We start from the raw sequence: 19953 nt of genomic DNA, 5'->3' as shown, positions 1-19953 counted from the left end.
GATAAATTTAATAAGTATTTTAACAATTTATATTATGGATTTAATTATGGGATTTGGGGGCTTAGACAAGACTTGTGATGCCAAAAGAGTAAATCAGTCAGCCAGTCTCTCTGTTACATTTACAAACAAACTTCTTGATTTTAACTACAGCTCATTACAAGGTTCTTCTCACAGTATTATTGTTCTATTATGGCAGCATCCAAAAATCCTAGTTGGGTTTGGGTCCTTATTGTCCTACTATGCAAATGTAAAATAAAAGTCAACTCCTACAATATAATTACTATGAACAACAACAATTTGTTTCAAATTAGTATCATATAGATCCATTATGGTTACCTGAATGCATTTTATGAGGCTCAGATCAGGAACAAATATTTCCTCCAAAATATGATATATATAACCTCAACCCTCATAGCACAACACCTAGTTGTTGAAGACATGAATTGCTGGTGTGTGTGTGTGTGTGTGTGTGTGTGTGTGTGTGTTTGTTTGTTTGACAGGTAGTACAGAAACTTCTAATTCATGTGCTTTTGAGATCAGTATGTGCAGCTACATTGGGGATCACAAAGTGCCTCCCATTTGTATTGGCTAATCACCAGTGGGCTTCTGCTCTCTTCTCTTCATTCTCAGGTAGTAGACTCTGTTGGCTTCTGGGTAAGTGACTTTGCAGAGTGGCAGCTTGTAGATTGCGGAGTTATTTGTAGTTAGGAGCAAAAAGAGAAGTGCAGAGAAGCAGAAAGGCCAGGTGCAGGCTGGTAATCCAATCTGGGTAGGGGAAAAAGAATGTGTTGACAGAATTTTATATCACATTTTTATTATTTCCTTTGCTTAACTCTCCAGGTTTTAGTCAGAAGCCTGAGAAGAATGTACTTCCTCAAAGAACAATTTTGACAATTAAGATGTACTTTGGGATTCCTCGTATGTCCTCCCTGATATTCTCCCCCAAACACACTCATATCCCTACCCCTTGCTGGAGGCACAGATAGCAATACAAAACCAGGCAAGGTTACAAGGGGAAAAAAAGGGAGCAAGTTCCAGTGAGACTCTAAAAGAATAAAATTAAATTGGTACAAAAATGCATCTGACCAAGATTACTCTAGGGTCCTTGTGACTCTCCAACTGCATTCTTCTAAAAATGAGGACACTGGGTCCAATCATCCTTTTCCTGATGCATCCTTAATTCAGGTGTATGTAACAGAGGCTTCCTATTTATACAGGCCTTCTGCTCTAAACCACTCCAGATACAATGCATTAACAAAGAAACCAGATGGGTACATTTTAATATGTATATATGAAATTGCTGTCTTTAAACATTCATATATTTAAAGCTACCAAATCTATTGTCCTCAAACTTGGCTTTAGTTTTGATTCCCCAGTAAGATCTAAAAAACAAGCATAGTTTGATGGTTCTAGTTTCAGCTATTTTTGAGTTATATGGGCATACATTTTATATTTTTACCATATATTAACAATCCTTGAAAATGACTGCAACAAACTTTTTTAAAAAGTGATTGGATTGAGACAAAGCAAAGAAAAATTGGGAACAAATAAAGAAAATATCAGCCTAAAGGAATTTGTCTGGGTAGAATAAAAGTTGTATCTCATTCCAGAAATGGTTGTTGGAGTTCAATCATATACACAACAGCACACAGAGGATAGCATGGCTTGAAGTTCTCTGAACTCCTACCGTCAGCAGTAGAGTCTGTAATCTCACAATATACCAGACAGAATCTATACAATAAACCCTACTGGCTTGCAGAATTCTTCCTCCTCAAAACTGTCATTGTTGTAATGCAGAAGTCTGTTCTGATATTATGACAAAACCAAAATTCATATAAACTTACCGCGCACAAGATATTAGCAAGAGCTGCTCCAGCATAGGCACAAAATAATGCTGTGAAAACAAAAAAAGACTATGAAACAAGTTAAAAGTTGCTCAATGAAATTAGCAGAGGCAGCCACTCTCTGCAACTACGCTATAAAGTAGTTACTGCTTACTTATTGCTAGCAGGCATAGGATTAGAATTAGAATTCTGGTTCAGGAGGGCTACTAAATAGAATGTCCAAATCCCACGTGCAGGTGGTTTATATTTGTTCCTGTGTGAAGTCGCTCTGACATTAAGGCTAGTTTGGCCTCATCTGCTCTATTTGCATGGATGGTGAGTGAACATTTCACCTCAACAAGTACATTTGCAGGGGCATCTTTCAGAAAAATTTTGCTGGGGGTGGGCAAAGTTGTGTTTAGGACTTAATATGCAATTATGCCCTGCAAAGTCTTATGATACAAAAAGTGGCTGACATAATGGATCATATAGATCAGTGATTCTCAACCAGGGGTATGTGTACCCCTGGGCATATGCAGAGGTCTTCCAGGGGGTACATCAACTCATCTAGATATTTTTTTAGTTTTACAAAGGCTACATAAAAAGCACTAGCAAAGTCAGTACCAACTCAAATTTCATACAATGACTTGTATATTCTGCTCTATACACTGAAAAGTAAGTACAATATTTATATTCCAGTTAATTTTATAATTATATGGTAAAAATGAGAAAGCAAGCCATTTTTCAGGAATAGCATACTGTGACACTTTTGTATTTTTATGTCTGATTTTGTAAGCAAGTTATTTTTAAGTGAGGTGACTTGGAGGTATGGAAGATAAATCAGACTCCTGTAGTCTGGAAAGGTTTATAGACACTGATATAGACTACGAAAAGTCCTGGGGGAGCAGGGAATTAAGTTGGTGTGGGGAACTGGCCCACTGGCTCCTTAGCAAGTGACACTCCTGGATGTACATAGTTTATGAAGCTATGTACTGAATGCTTACATTTGCCATTTTGCTCTTGCACTTGCTGCAACTTGTAACAGAAGAGACACACACACTGTGCTCTCTCATGGAGAATTTACCTTTGTTCTTTCTTGCTTTTGTTTTCCTCAGGCTAAAACAAAAAAGTGTGGAAATGGACTTGTGTGCACAGATCAGTTGCTTGAACATCTGACTGTGGGTGCAGTTATGCAGATTATGCCTGCAAATTCTCTGCAAAGTCATGGGTGGATGTGCATGTGCTTTTGCCAGCACGGCCACAACCCTGACACTAAATCTGCAAAATTCCCACAGCTATTCTGTATGCTTTGGACTTCTGCTTTCCACATCCCATCGGATACATACCACAGGCAAGTGCCAGCAAATGTGTCTGCCAGGTAAGAGCATAGTACATGCCTCCAATTGCAATGCAAGCAAGCACAGAGTTGTAACTCCCCAAGCCGAAGTAGAGCCTGTCAAATGGCATTGCAATGGTCAGTGCTGTAAGGCAAAAGGCACAGTTTATGATATCTAGCTATTAGCCAAGTTTTAGATCTCAGATATCATTCTTTACAAATCCCTTGGCATCAACACAGAATTATTTTCCCATTACATCTGCACTAAAAGATAACTGTTCTCAGTCACACCATTGCCAGTATGGAGGAAATAGGCTGAAGTCAATGGCTATGCTTATTCCATATCTATGATGATGTAACAGAGCCCAGAATTTGGACCAGTCCTTAAGTTCTCACTCAGGTAAAACTCCTAAGCTCAATGGGCGTTCTAGCTCAAGAAAATTAACCAGTCCCTGCACAATAGTGGCCAAGGCAGCAATGGGGAAGTAAGCAGGACTTCCTAGCCGATCTCCCATGGCCCCAAGCTGCCAGGGATGCTGGGACCCAGTCAGTCTCCACCTACATGGGCTTTCACCAGCAGGACAGCAACTCAGGATCTTTTCCTGGGTTGGCCTTACAAGAGCTCCTTTGAGTTCTCTCACCAGCCTCAGCACCATCAACAGACAGGGCAGCACAACCTCTGGCAACCAGCCCATCCTGAGACATTATCAGCTCTGATAACTTGAATTTGGATGCTCATATCACCACTTGTTTGGACTAATCCATTTCCCACTGTGATGCCTCCATTGGCTTTCTTGTTTATGATTCCCCTTCTCCCACCCCTTCCTTTCCTCACCTTCCCCTGTAGGAAAACCTACTGAATCATTTGGATTAAATACTAGACCTGTGCAAAACCTGTGCAACCATCCTAAACCAGATGAAATATGGAAAAAAATGGCCTGAGTCTTCTGTAAAACATTTATGGGTCCAAAGCACAACACAAACTTACTGCCATTGCTGGATAGGTATACATTTTCCAAGATGGGCATCGTGGATTAGTCTTGGTGACAACTGGTCATACAGCTACAGCAGGTGTCCTTGGTAGAACACAATCTTGCAAACCCATATACAATGAATAGATCTCTTGTGGAACTCTACTCTTTTGTTCTGAGTTTTGCCTTCGCCATATTGGGTTTGAATAAAACCCAAAATTCAGATCCAAGCTCAGGGATGTGACTCCAATCAAAACCATGTCCAGACCCATGCAAGCAGAGACTACAAAGTGTTGGACAGAACTATGTAATAACTGGAGCCAAGGTTCTGGTAAATGTAAGAAATGACAAAAATAAGCTTGGTAAGTCATGGTCATCGGTTCGTACCTGCCAGCATCCCCACTGCTGATCCGATTGCAGCGTGCAAGCAAATGAGTGGAGAAGAGATGAGTAAAGCAACGAGGAAGATGCCACCAGTCCAGGGGTTATCACAGCCATACACCTGACCGACGCCAGCCGGAATGGATTGTAGCAGCTGCAGCATTTGTTTGAAAAGGACATTATATTGTAACCAAAGCAAAATGACAATTATTTCCCAGTGTCTATTTGTTAGAAAGCCAGGGGGTCAAAGTGTCAAACTGTGGCATTACAACACAAACAGGAAACACTTTGCCCTGAAAAGAGGATAAGGTGTTTCAGTCAGTACTAAGTAGCAGCTGCCCTTAGTTATTTTAACAATAAAATAAAATGAAAATAGACTTTCAACTATTATATGATATCCTATTATGACATTTCATTAGTAGTAGTGCATGTTATGCACTACTGCTATTCACATGTTGTGAAATAACATACAAATAATAGAAACAACATTTGAAATGAAATTTTGGAACACTTCCCCAAACAAGAATGTTCAGAAATGAATTTCTTCATTTTTAAAGAGTTTTTTTTAACTCTGGGAATGTTTGGCAAAAATCAAAAACATTTTTGTAAGTGATTTTATTTAGATGAAAATGGCAGTTTTTTTAAAAAAGATATTTTGACAAAACATTTTCCAACCAGATGTAGGGGACATACTGTGCAAAGCCAGTGATAACATACCCCATGGTCTAGTCATCAGCAACTCTGACAGTTCCCCTGTGACGATTCTTTCTGCAAGCTAGTCCCACTCCTTGTGCATGGAAAAGGACCACCCTTGAGGAGTATCCCTATAAACATGCAGGCCACATCAACTGACCAGTCATCCGTGCCTCAGAATGTCTCCTCATGCTCATAACGATGGATAAAATGAAAGATTCCAGGTTGTAGGTTAAGGAAGAACCAGAATTGTCAGATAATTTTCAGTCCATGCTCCTGTGATGGAATGCACCCCTGTATTCACATCCTACACAGCTTTGTAATAATATCTGTACAAAATATGCCTTGTGAGGGATCATTTGAAAACGAATAACTTGCTGCTCAATAATATCATAGTGAAATGTGTACAGCAACATTATATGTAAAGTTCTGAACATAAGCTGAATTCATGACTGAAATGGGTTTACCAGACAAGTTGGGGGAGTGGATAAATGTGTTTCCCAAAGACAAAGGACAAGCTGATGCCTCTAGTCAGGTGTCATCCAAGTTGATAGGCAATCCCAAGTCAAGTGGCCATTCTTTGGCAAGAGAAGGGGAGCAAGAACAAAGATTTGCATCTTAGCAAACAGCATGGAACCTTTTTCACCTTCAGACTTTTTGACTCCAACCTCAGAGTGGGAATGAGCTTTACCTAGGGGTGACCCTTAGGAAAATGCATCTCAAAGAGTGACTGAGCAATAAAAGTGACAGGCAAAGACATTTCCAGTTATCTCGTCCTATACATCTGTCTCCTTTTGACCTAAGGAGAGAAAAGACATGGATGCTGGACTTTGGGAGCAGATGCTGGTCAATGTTACTGGAAACGTGGTAAGAGACACCAACTAGAACCAAGTCTTGTTTGTTAAGTTTAGTGCTAGAAACTTTTTTTCACATCACCATTTCTGACTTTAGTGCCTTACACTTGTCCTCATTTAAAACCTCTCTCCTTGTTGTTAAATAAACTTGTTTTATGCTTCAATTAAAACCAATCCAGTGTGGTGAATTGTTTGGGTAACTTCATTTATGATACAGACTTGTCTATTGATCCCCTTAGAGGGGCTACAGAGGTAATATGTCCTGGACTGTCCAGGAGATGACTAGACAATATAGAATATATGTTTGGGGGGAAATCCAGGACTGGGAGTGTGTTGGGTAACTGCCAGTGGTAACCAAGACTCGTGAAAGCCAGTGCGTGACTGATGTGTGGCCGGCTGGCTGCAGCAATACAGACACTCAGGGTGTGACCTGCATGCTGGCAGGCTGTTTGTGAGGGTCTCAGCTGGGAGCTAGAGCAGTAAAGCATTGTGTGGCACCTGAGTTTGCAGGGCAGGGGTGACACAGCCTCTTGCTGGTCTGGACTGCACCCCAGAATATCATAGCTCCTTCTGCAGAATGTGAGTTTCCTCCCAGGTATATGTGTTCAATGTCCTTCTAGAATTTGGAGCATGGTGCTAGATACTGTAATCATTCCTCAGATTTTTAATTAAATAAAACTAGCAAATTTGAAAAAAAATATTTGAAAAAATACCCAGAGTTTCATCATGCATCTACTGAGTCAGCATAGCTTTACTAGGTCCCCCTAATATCTTCTGGAATCCTGGAAAAAAAGAGAAAACCAGGGAGCATTCTTACCCTGACTCCGAACACTATAGCAGACATGCAAGAAATGAAGGATACATGCCTGCTGATGGGGGCGGGGAGGAAGAGAAGGCTACTGCCCAGAGCCTGGATGATTTAAATGAGCATCTAGTCTGACCTCCTAGGCCACAGAAACTTGCCCACCCACTCCTGTAACAGACCCATAACCTCTGGATAAGTTACTGAAGTCCTCAAATCATGGTTTAACAACTGAAAGTTACAGAGAATCCACCATTTACTCTAGTTTAAACCGGCAAGTGACCCATGCCCCAGTAAGGGATAAAACCTCCCAGAGTCTCTGCCAAACTGACTCAGCGGAAAATTCCTTCTTGACCCCAAATATAGTGGTCAGCTGCTGGTGAAAGGTGTCCGACTGACAGTGTCTATTCAACCACAGGACAAGCACAGTTGAAGTGCAAGTTTTCCCCAAGCTGACCCCTTCAACTTGCCTTAGATCTGGTCATGTGAGGCCCACCTCTAAGTAGAGGGAGTAGTTCAAAGTCCGTGGTCAGTTTGAATCCTTAGTCTTTCCACTGAAACCACCAATATTGGGCATCATGCTATTTTGGTGGAGGTTTTTTGTGAAGTGGCTACTCCTCTGTTAAGAACTTGGCAGAGATGACAGATTCATTTTATGAGTTGTTGGATATTAGGAAAAGCTTTTTCACTAGGAGGGTGGTGAAGCACTGGAATGAGTTACCTAGGGAGGTGGTGGAATCTCCTTCCTTAGAAGTTTTTAAGGTCAGGCTTGATAAAGCCCTGGCTGGGATGATTTAGTTGGAGATTGGTCATGCTTTGAGCAGGGGTTGGACTAGATGACCTCCTAAGGACCCTTCCGACCCTGATATTCTATGCTCAGGAAATTCAGATGCTATTAACCTGTGCTATATTTGAGCCTGTTACCTAGAGGTGAGAGCCCTCGTATTTATCTTTTGCAAGGGTGTGGACTATGTCTCCTTTCTTTAGTGGACCTTACCAGTGGCACTTTGATTTCAGACCAGGTGATATTGGGCACTGATGTTACAGGCTGAATGAGCGTCGTAGGGAAGAAGAGGTTGTAGTGTCCAGTGGCAGACAAGTAAAGAGACACAGCAATGTTGAAAGGCAAGGTGAGAACAGGAAGGTCCCATTTCCTGAAGACTGAACCTAAAGCACTGGAAAGCAGTGGGCTGAAAAGAGAAAAATAAAAAGAAAGTTTCAACTTGTTCATCTCAGCTGGAATGGTGAAAAATATCCCCACCATTTCAGTCCAAAGTCCCAGTGTAACTTAGAAAACTCCAATCTCCTTAGGAAACTTCAAACAGTGAATCTCTCACATCACCTTAACCTACATGAGATAAGCAATCACAAAATGCAACCTAGCACCATCTTAAGGCATGATCCCCAGATGAGCAACTGTAACCAATGGAAATTGATATTGCTCAGCACCACTTCAACCAGGCCGCATTAATTTTTAAAGTATTATTTGAAGTACAGGTTTCCTTCTTATAAAAAAAGTTAATAAATTAGGTTTATTCTTGGCATGTAAAGCAGTGGTGCGTGAGCCACAAATATTAGGAGATCCATCATTAAGAAGCACCCAAAAGTTTGGATGCTTAATATAACCTTGTCCAAACCTCTTGGCTCAGGAAATTGGGCAACAGATCTCACAAGAAGAGGATTTCTTTGGAGATTTCTAGATCTCCTGGTTTCCAGTCTAGATGAATATATCATACAGACAGTCTTTCTTGTGGCATATTGATAATTCATCTCCCAGTCCTGACTGGAATCAATAAATCTAAAAGAACGTGGAAAGTCTAGGCCAGTCAGATCCTCCACTGGTGGAAATTAGTGTCTCTCTCTATTGGCTTCAGAGCTATGCCAATTTATACCAGCTGAGGACCGAGCACAGTCAGCTTCTGCTCTTAGTTACACCTGTGCAAATTGATTGAAGTTAGCAGAGAGCTCTAAGTAGCCCATATTTAAAAAAATAGTTAACAGGTGAGTTTGGGTGTTAGAGGGATTTTCAGTTGGTTGCCGATTTTAACCAAAAACATTTGGCATGTCTAAAGCAATATCCCATGTCCCCTTTTGTGGCTATGATCAATAGAAAAGATGCATTGTACTATAATCCGTATTCAATCTCAGATCAGGCCGTTTCTCTTAAAAGGATTTCAGTTATCAGTGCAATGTTCAGAAGACTCCTATGATAGAACTAGTAGAAAAAAAAAGTCAGCGCCTTTGTGAAAAGTTTGTTCCATTTTCTTTGTTGAAATGCAACATTTCTAATATTTCTCCATAGCTCTATAACTGATTGAAAAGTAGGATCGCATTTTCACAGAAAGCATTGCTCTTTTGTAAACTGAACTTTGAAATTTTGACAAAAATGTTGCTGAAACGTCAAATTTTAAAACCTTTCAAATAGCTCTGTGGCAGATATAGCAACCCAGTAGCTTTGGCGACCATTGTATTACATTTAAGAATGGCTTCTGTTCTGTGTGACTGTTCTGCTCTGTGGGGCGGGGGAAAGTTTACCACGGCTCCTCCAGAAACTAAACACAGTGAGGGAAGATTAAGGTGGGTCACTGAAACAGTAAACAGCTCCAGTGCCACAAGTGCTGGCTTCCTCCAGGTGTGTTCAACCCCTCCGCTCAGCCTCAGACCCCATCCCCACAAGCCTACTTCCCCCAAGCCCCTGCCCCACCTCTTCCTGCTCTTAACCCTTGCATGGGAAGGTGGGTAGGAAGGCAGCAAGGGCAACGAGGGAAGTGCTCAGACCAGGTGAGGCAGTGGGGGCCAGGGGCGATAAGGGGGTAGTGAGCCCAGGGATGGAGCCCTGAGACTGGGGAATGTAGCCTGCTGCTGTTCAAGCAAAGCCCAGAGCCCAAGGCCCTATGGTCAGAGCCCACGGCCGCCGCACAGCCAGAGACTTCTACCTGCCAACTCAGGGCTGAAGCTGGAAGTTAGAGCCCCACCCACTCAGACCAGTTGTCTGCTCTTCTGGCATTTGACTCCAGAGGGGGGCAGGGCCCAACTCCTCCTGGTGGCCCAGGGGAGGGGGTGCTGCTTTGTACCCTCCCTGCCAATCACTGCCCAGAAAGTTGTGTGGCCACAAGAAAAGCCCCTGGTGGCTGCATTTAAGAAACACTACAACATTCTGCAAAATGTTCTGGGTTTCAAGAGATTAGTACAATGAGACCTTCATTTATGACGTCTATAGAAATAAAATATGGAATAATCTTGCATTGTAAGAGGAGCACAAGGCAACACAGATTTATGTCTTAAGACAAGCCATTAAAATGCAAATCTTGAATTAATTTTGATTAACATTTATATTAAAATTGATTCTGTAACATTATTAAAAACCACAATTAAAAGCTAAATTTAATTTTAAAGAATACATTGCTTGGAATCAAGTGTACTTACATGGGTTAATATTGTGGCATCAGTTAAAGACCAAGAAAGGCAGGATCAAATTCAGTCCTGTGAAAATCCACTGGGTCAGATTTAGTGATGCAAGTGAGCATAGTTCTACTAGTGGGCATGATTATACCAACAGTGAATTTGGTCCACCAACCTCATGCATTTGCACAGTTTGTAAGCTGGGGAAGCATTTTGCCCATTTGCTATAATCCAGGGGTAGGCAACCTATGGCACGTGAGCTGATTTTCAGTGGCACTCACACTGCCTGGGTCCTGGCCACTGGTCCGGGGAGCTCTGCATTTTAATTTAATTTTAAAAACCTTATTTACTTTACATACAATAGTTTAGTTATATATTATAGATTTATAGAAAGATCTTCTAAAAACATAAAAATGTATTACCGGTACACAAAATCTTAAATTAGAGTGAATAAATGAAGACTCGGCACAGCACTTCTGAAAGGTTGCCGACCCCTACTATAATCAATTGTATAGGTTCACTAAAAACCATTTACATTTCATGCCAAAGGATGCCAAAGCTCACTGCAAGCTATGCACATACAGGACTAACTCCTTCGAACAAACAAAAAAGTGCATCCGCCTCTGAGATGCAATGCAGAAGCTGTTTAACATCCCACAGCAAAATGGCACCACAGTTTAGGACAGAAAGTAGTGAATATCAGAACTGAAATTATAGGGTGGGATTTTACAGAAAGAATCTGAAACTAAGTGCTTGAAGTGTTTGCAAAACTCCTGTTAGTACCAGTAAGTGTTCACTGAGAGCCATATAGGAAAAGAACTAGAAATGCTTAACCTGGTCTACAGAAAACAAAACAAGTATCACTTACCAAGCCATGGATGTAACAACAACTGGCAGGAGAAGCCACCAATAATAGTCTCCTTTGTCAGAGAAGACCGCCATGAGCAGTCCCACCAGGACTCCATTGTAGCCGAACAGTCCTGCTGCTATGGCCGATCTGTGGGAGAAAGACAATTGACTTTAAATGGTTACTAGAAAGCAATTGGCCCTGAAAGTCCTGTATGCACTAGAGCTGCATCTCAGTGAATCACTCTCTTGTACTGAAGTGCAATTTCCAGAAATCCTGCATCTAGCAAAGTGACAATATTGAGCTGGTGAACAATGTGACCACTCACACAAGTAACTGGGTTAGCACAATTGGTGCGATAGCAATGGTGTTGCTTGGTACCCCATGTTTAGAGGGCAGCTGAAAGTTCGTGGGGTACCCAGCACATTTCTAATACCTCACAGACACTGCATTGTAACAGAACCAGAAAATCTGAACGTAAAAGAAATCTGTTCTAGATTGCACATAAGCAGAAAGCTACCCCTCCTTGCTCACTAAACTACTTGAGGCCCAAAACAACAGACATGTTCCTCATTGATTATTTAACCTGAACCTTTGGGCCACAATTCTTCCCTCATGTAACTGCAACCAAAACCTGTGGAGAGGAAGGTTGGTCCAGTTGCGCAGATGCTGGGCCGAGAGTGGAGACACCCAAGTTTTGTCCTGTTTTACCCCAGACTTCCTGTGTGAGCTCAGGCAAATCACTTAGTATCTCTGTACCTCAGTTCCCTTTCTGTAAAAATGGGCATAATGGCACTGCCCTACCTCAGCCAGGTGTTGTGAGGATAAATACATTAAACACTGAGGTTCTCAGGTACAATAACGGAGGGTAGCATTGGATCTACAAGATAAAATGCCCGTAACAACTCAAATAACACGTCCATCCACTGGCTCTCAAACTGCTTTTATATACTTAACCTCACAGCCGTATCATGATGTTTGTTATCTCCATTTACCAGATAAAGGAATGGAGATGCAAAGGGTAAGTGACTTGCCATGTAGCAAGACAGTGCCAGAGCCAGGATTAGAACCTGAAGTGTTTATAGTGCTTTTAGTGTACTAGACTGTACCTCTCCTGGATTAGAGATTATAGGCCATTCAGAGCAATAAACATGGTTTATGTAATGCGAGCAAAAGCTTGAACTAACTGTTCAGCATCACCAAAGAACAGATCTGCTCAAACATGGGCCTCAGACACCACTAATGGGCAGCACAATATTTTAAAGTTCAGTTGCCATTTTATTTAAAAATTCCAAATGCAAAGGCCAAACCTACCTGTCTTGGCTCAGAATAAGTGCTGTTAACGTTGAGACAACTGTTCCTGAACAGCCTGTGAGCGTCCACCAAGGATTCTGGATCAACAGTCCAGCTAGAATAAGTAACCCACTGAGCGGGTTGTTGACAAACATCACCTGGGATATTCCCCGCAGGACCCAGTCAATAAACTGAACAACTAGAGGTTTATCTGAAGGAGATCAAATAAAAATGTTGGGAATAAGACATCATTCTAGCATGGCTTTCTTGAAACACACTTAGCTTTGCAGGATCTGCCTCCATTCTGTTGCCAGCAATGTATCAACAAGACTGTAAAACTCGTCTGATTTATTGGTGCCTGGACATATTTTGCATCTGGCACATGAAAAGCTAACTGAGATGTATTGCAGTTGGTAGAGTTCACCACTATCAAGCACTTGGTCAGATTACTAAAGAAAAAAGTTTATGAAAGTCACAACTGTCTTTCTTACAGGGCAGCCACCATAAGGATTCCACTATACATTTAATGAGAAAACTAAACCACTTCTGTGTGTAACTCTATTGCCGAATGGGTTTTAGGCAAGGCTGAAAACAGTGTGTAGATGGACAAGGAAATGTTAGTAAGGAACAACCCTTTTACTATAGAAAAAATGCAGACACAGGATGCTGAGGCATAGATTTCATAGGACATAAGACAGATTGTTAAAGGTATTTAGGCACCTAAAGAACAGATGTCTAGCAGGACTTTCCAGAAGTGTCTAAGCATCTACCTCCCATTGAAATCAATGGAAATTAGGCACCTACATACTGCTGAAAACCCCACTATCCCATAACATGTCATTAGGTGCCTAAATATTATTAAAAATGTGGCCCTTCATGGCAAGACATTATGTACATCAGCACAAGCAGTACTGAACTAAATCTTTATTGTTGACACTTCTGTCCAACTACATGTTGGCCCACACAATCCTTTAGTTCCACATTTTCAGAAAAAGAAGCCTGAGGGACAAACACAATAATATTTACACTGCTCTGCACAAGTGTGCAAGGAGCTCACAGAAAATACCAACTCATTGCTTATGCAACTGCAGTGACTATTGTACAAAGAGGGGAGATTAGTTAATTTATCTTATCCTTTTATCTAAAACCAAACCATTGAAAACATGCCACAAAGCCTCCAAGTTGTTCATGCATCTACTATATGCAACTTCATATTCCTATTAATACTACCCCTGACATCTACTTCTGTCCTCCATGGTATTCTATACCCACTGGTTGTATTTTGTTCCTATACGGATGGTAAGCTAATTGAGACAGGGACTGCTTTTTATTTTATGTATGTGTAACCCAGACATCTTCTGGGTGTGGTGTTCTGGCCCAGCTAGTGGCACAGAGAGAGACAATGAGTCTGCTTAACAGCCCGTTAGCTTTTAGCTCATGCTGTAGAGGCTCGTGCACTAACCTCCAGAGGTCCTCAGTTCGATCTAGGCCACCGGCGACCAGGGTCTGTTGGTGTTACATTTGCACAGCACTCATCACAATTATTATTGTTTATTTTTTGCAGTAGCACCTAGCAGCTCCCAGTTCGGAATCATGGCCCCATTGTTCTAGGTGCTGTAGCCACTTGTTAACAGGAAAAGAAAGGCGCTGTTCCAAAGAGCTTACAATCTAAATTAGTTCCCCAATCCTGACGAGTCCTTCTTATAATACAAATAATAGTAATAGCACATGGTTATTTAGGTGTCTAAATGGCCTTTTGCATGTGCAAATGCCCAATTTGTGTGGGCAGTCATGGTAATGGCAACATTTTCCTTTCTGAAAATGAAATGCTTAGTAAAAAAAAATGTACACCCCAAACTCTGAACATGCCTCCAAGTACACAAATCAGGGAGTTAGATGGATTAATGCCCAATACATGGACCCAGAAAATGTTAACATCGCTGTTGGTGTAATGAGCTGGTTGTTATGTATTACCCATGGTGCTTTTCAGATAAAAAATGGCTTTACCTTTCAGCCAGTCTCCACATGCTTTCATTTCTCCTGTTAGATATCCAAGTGTTTTGCAGATTCTCCTTTTGCCACTTCCCACTGGTCTCTGGTCTATTGTGCTCTTTTCATTGTACATCTTCCTTTCTCCATTATTATCGGTTCTAACTACCTCACTGTCTTCCATAGCTTAAGGAATCGAGGAAAGGGAACAATGGATTACAACTCTCAAACTGTTCTCAGACGTTATTTGCTTTCAATCTCCTAACTTGTGCACCAGCAAATTTCTTCTGTACTTAGGGAAAGACTGTGATACTCTTTTTCATAATGAGTAGTTACTTACCCCTTGAGAAACCCCACTGAAGTCAATGAGACCACTGGCGGAGTGAGGTGCTACCCAACATGAATACGGTGTGGCAATCTGGCCCTTAAAGAAGGGAAGGAGCAGATTGGCTGGATGACTTCATGTTCCTTGGTAGACGGGTACATATATCACTTACTGTGATGACTGGACCGTAAAAAGAGTTGGGAGGTTTAGTCCAGAACAAGCCCTTGAGATGTTTAAATGCGATTGAAATTTTGAGTTTTTTGCTCCACTTCCCCCTTGCTAATGCAACCTGCATCCCAACTCTGCTTTCACCTTTGCACTCCAAGTCAATCCTTCCTTCCCTTCACTTTCAGTTCTCTCCACTTATTAGCAATGCTTTTTAGTAAGTTCTCAGGCACAGCAATGCCTCCGCTCATGTAACCCACTGATAGGGGTGTATTTCTGGCCCCCTTCTGGGTGTGATCCCCAGAGATTTAGAGTCTGTTCCAGCCCCAGTTAAAGATTTTTAGCTCAAGATGTAGCAGCTCCTGCATTTAGCTCTGGAAGTCCCCAGTGTATCACCTAACGTGGTGGCTATCACACTAGTTTAATGCTCGTGTCTAGAATGTTCCATGGTTTATTCCCTTTAGAGAGAGAAGCTCCAGGATGTGGTGACTCCCTTCTCAGGCAGCTGGCTCATTAGAAGTGGCCATTAGAGCTCCAGAGAGGGATTTCATCAAGATATAAAGGCGTGCTGCGGGTTGGTAAAAGAGGAAATACATCACAAAGAATTATGAAGCTAGCTCTTGTTTCCATCCTTAAACCCATGCCCCAGGACTCCAAGAGAAGACCTTAAACATTTAACTGTTAAAGGCAGAATATTGTTAAAGTTAACAAAGCCAATTCATTCTGAATTTCTGAAGAGTTTGAAGTGGAAATCCCTTTCCCTGGTTCTCAAGGCTCAAACGGAAACATTTGCTGTGGACGGAAACCTGGACACCAAATGAAGATTCAGCTACTAATATCAAACTCAAAGGCATTTGGAATCCAGGATGAAAAGGAGTTAAGCTAATTCTGAAAAGCAGGTATTTAAATCATTATTTTGCATCTATTTTCCCATAACAGCATGAGTTAAGACCGAAAGGCCTAGGCTGGATTTTCATTGGACTGGTCACAATATCAAGAACATTGCTTGACTGACAGTAAGAGTGGATGGAAGAATGGAAGAGATTATATATATTAGAAACACAAGCAGAGCTCCAATAGTTCCCTGTTTGGAGAACAGAACTGCAGGTTTCATCTTAAAATCAACCCCTCACTGCTAAACAGAGTAATATCACTGAAGCTGGACAATGTTTTTCTGATTTGCTGTGCATGGATGTCGTTTTGCCGTGCTATCCCTGCACAGTATGCTGCACTTTGGTACCTTCTGTGTGGCTTCATATGGAGACCATATGAAAAACAGAGATTGCACAAGACAGGAGGATGGCCAGGCCCAGCGACATCCAAAGCGCCTTCAATAGAGATCCTACTGGTGCAGTTAGACCACCCTGCACTTTTCTGGGCAGCGATACCACTTCCCATTGTTTTAGGAGAACTGATGAAAGGTGCCACCTCCAGCTTAGCAGTACTGGAGACAGACATCCACTATTTATCCAGAGAATGCGTTAGATACGGGAGCAGCATCAGCCATTCTGTCTCAGCTCTAGCTTAGTGTGGGGGATTCTGTCTAGAGGACAGAGAGAACTTCAGTCTCCACAGTGTATGCAAACCCCCGTCTCTCTGCTGACACTGCCAACCAGAATTGTAAATAGTGCCATTTGAGAAGATTGTGTTTTTTAAAGATAGATCTGTCCCCACTAGGAACTGGACTTCCATCCCCACAGTGGATTTCACATAGACCATCCATCTGCTAACAGGTGGAAACGACTTTAGGGCACTTTTCAGACATTCTTGGAGGCAAGAACTATATACCCCAAAACCTGTTTCCATCACCTTTGCCTGGACTTCAGCTTTCTACCCTGGGCCCCAATGAGTCTAATGCTGGTCTTGCTTGGTGGCACCCCTAAACCTGCTCACAGGACCTCCCAGACCGCTGGTTGAGAACCACTGATCTAGTACACTTCCCAATATGACCCTGAGGGGTCTCTCTTTTTGAAGTGTGTTTGATGAAGACTGAATGGAAGCTGCACATACCTGTTCTTTCAGCAGATCCCAAAGAAGCACACTTGGAGGGAGATCTTGGTGTGTGCTGGGAAGGCATGGTACTTAAACTCCGTGATGGTGGAGCTTAATGCCAACCGGGGAAGTGTCTGTGAAGAGAAAACTACTGGATGCATCACAAATATCATTCAGAGAACATCTGTTCATCCTTCCTGTCATTTCACAAGTGATATAAGCCATGGATAAGGAAGAGGAAAACATGCACAGCAGCACGGCATGTAATAGGTAGGCAAAGTACATGCTTAATTGCAGGCAGTGTCACAGGATCGTTAATTTCCTAATTTCAGCTGTAAAGCATCACACATCAAAATGCCTGTATGTGCAATGTATGCTTAAACATCTGTTAGTGGAATATACATTGCACTGCATGTAACGTGCCTCCAGAATTATCCTTACCTCTGCATACAATCTTATTGGATATATGTGAGCTAAAACCTGTGTAAGAAATGTGTGCAGGGAATTCACGTATTGGCTTGGCTTGTGTGAGGGCCTCTATGCAGCACATGTGGGACTCCTAAAAGGCTATGATGGTAGTGGCAGACTGGGTCTAAGCTGGCACATATTTTCCCATAAAAACCTAAGAATGGTCTGACCCAGAATGGCTAATGGTACCTGTCTTCTGGCAGTGGCCAATGCCACATGCATCAGACGGAAAGAGCAGAACAGGGCAATTTATTAAGTGACCCATCCTCTGTTGTCCAGTCCCAACTTCTGGCAGTCAGAGGCTTAGGGACACCCAGAGCATGGGGTTGCATCTCTGACCATCTTGGCTAATAACTGGGCATGACTCACCCCCCCCCCCGCAGCACCTCCTGCTGGCTGTCCTGGGAATTAGCTCACATTCCAGCTCAGAGCGCCCTCTGCAGGCCAGTGATCTGCCTTTTGGCTACTGGCCCCATGTCCCTCCCTGGACCCCAGTGCCCCTTTGCCAGGGGGCAGAACCCCACCTAAAGTAACCCCTTCCTCTTTCTTAGGAGTATCCCCTCCCTGGGAACCCCCCACCCTCTATCCCCACTTTGCCTCAGTGTCTTGGCAACTGCCCAGTCATTAGCTAGCCCCATGCCCTGGGGCAGACTGCAGTATTAGCCTCTCATCAGCAAATGGGGTTGGACCTGCTGCCTTGGCCTACCCCTTGGTTGCACCCTGCAACCCCAGTACCTCCTGGCCTAACTCTAGGCCGCAGCCTGGCGCTTTCCCCAGCTCTGCTTCACCCTATGTACCTCATTTGGTCCCCTGCAGACAGGCCCTTCTCTCTCTCTCTGAATGCAGAAGGAGACTGCCTAGGCTCCTGGCTTCTCTACCCTTATATAAGGGCCTCGGCTCAGTTTGGGGCATGGCCCCCAGCTGCAGCCACTTCCCCAATGAGCCTAGCCTAAAAGGCTGCTTTCTGCAGCCCCAGCCCTTATTCAGGACTGCTTTTAACCCCTTCAGGGCAGGAGCACAGACAGGCCCTTCTCTCTCTCTGAATGCAGAAGGAGACTGCCTGGGCTCCTGGCTTCTCTGCCCTTATATAAGGGCCTGGGCTCAGTTTGGGGCGTGGCCCCCAGCTGCAGCCACTTCCCCTATGAGCGTAGCCTAAAAGGCTGCTTTCTGCAGCCCCAGCCCTTATTCAGGACTGCTTTTAACCCCTTAGGGGCAAGAGCAGAGATCCACTTTGCTACACCTCCATGAACTTATCTAATTCTTTTTTGAACCCACTTATACTTTTGGCCTTCACAACATCCCCTGGCAATGAGTTCCAAAGGTTAACTGTACATTGTGTGAAGAAATACTTCCTTTTGTTTGTTTAAACCTACTGCCTATTTATTTCATCTGGTGACCCTTAGTTCTTGCGTTATGTGACGGTGTGAATAACACTTCCTTATTCACTTCCTCTGTACCATTCAAGATTTTATAGACCACTATCCTACTCCCCCTTAATCATCTCTTTTTCAGTTTGAAATGGCTTTTCATTTCAAAATTTCCTTTGATTCAGTATTTTTTAAAAATGAGAAAAACATTAAAAATGGTCAAAATTGAAACAAAATTTCATGAAATGAAATGTTTTATTTGATTCAAAATAAAAATCTTGTAGACTTCTATTTGCCAACATTTTCATTTTTGGTCTGACCTGAAATAATTTTTTTTTAACTAACTTATCAAAATTGCCAATGAACCAGAAAACCCATTATTCACCCGGCTCTACTCTTTGTCCCCATTCACTATCAAAGTTTGTTGTGATAATGGGCCTACAAATTACTCTAATTGTGAACTCAACTGTAAAAAGCATCTGAAAGTTCATAAGATGTCACAAAAACCCATAACTAAAGTGGATGGGAAAAGATTTGAAAGGAGACAGAAAGACTGAATTAGTCTAGGTATATTTGGTGGACAAAATAATGAGGGGATGGCCTATTCTATCCACCATTCTCTTTGAGGGTCCTTAAGGAAAGAGACTTTGGGGGGAGTGTAGCAGTGAAGAAGAGAGGGAGGCTACTGGAGGAAGCTTCACCATCATGGCTGCTACCTCCACCGTCCCTATGGACATTGGTGCTAAACCTGAGGGATCTCCTGACCAGACTCGGCCACAGAACGGGATCCAGATGACATCACCACCCCTATCAGCTCTAGCAGAATCCTAATCATCACTTGAGATGAAACAGGATTAGACTTTAACAGCAGCAGCAGCAAATTACAACAGCTCCAGCCTATGTCAGCTAACTTCTTCTCTGTACCCAAAAGGACAGTTGTTGCCATCTTTGAGACTTCATACAAGGGGAATTTTCCTTCTAAAACTCTCTCTCCAGCTAAAGGGAAAGGAAACAAGGGATGTTGTTAAAATGTAAACTCTATTTAATATTTTACATTTCAAATGCTTTAACTGTTTTTCCTTCTTTTCTGTATCTTTAATAAAAGGTTACATGAATTTTTAATAGTGGGTTTGCCATGGTACTAAACAGGCTCAGGTCTCTATACCACACCCTAAACCTTGTTTAACACTGTTTAATGTTGGACTGTGACTGGGTTATATCAACACCTTTGACCCATTTATTCCA

General features: G+C 42.3%; 1 protein-coding gene across 1 annotated transcript in view; it reads right to left on the bottom strand.

Moving 5' to 3' along the window:
* Positions 1-530: 530 nt before the first annotated feature.
* LOC127046507 (urea transporter 2-like) overlaps positions 531-19953 on the bottom strand; it is a 197614-nt gene continuing 178191 nt past the window's right edge. The window contains exons 2-10 of the mRNA XM_050943634.1: positions 16892-17007; positions 14410-14577; positions 12424-12613; positions 11131-11259; positions 7858-8050; positions 4518-4665; positions 3170-3304; positions 1845-1894; positions 531-765 (exon numbers count right to left, since the gene is read on the bottom strand). Coding sequence (XP_050799591.1) covers positions 589-765; positions 1845-1894; positions 3170-3304; positions 4518-4665; positions 7858-8050; positions 11131-11259; positions 12424-12613; positions 14410-14577; positions 16892-16958 — 1257 coding nt within the window. The 5' untranslated portion in view covers positions 16959-17007 and the 3' untranslated portion in view covers positions 531-588. The remainder of the gene's footprint in view (positions 766-1844; positions 1895-3169; positions 3305-4517; positions 4666-7857; positions 8051-11130; positions 11260-12423; positions 12614-14409; positions 14578-16891; positions 17008-19953) is intronic.

This window comes from Gopherus flavomarginatus, chromosome 3, assembly GCF_025201925.1.
Source record: "Gopherus flavomarginatus isolate rGopFla2 chromosome 3, rGopFla2.mat.asm, whole genome shotgun sequence".
Lineage (NCBI taxonomy): Eukaryota > Metazoa > Chordata > Testudines > Testudinidae > Gopherus > Gopherus flavomarginatus.
The sequence above is the reverse complement of the archived record's forward strand: the minus strand, read 5'-3'. Positions and strand labels throughout refer to the sequence as shown.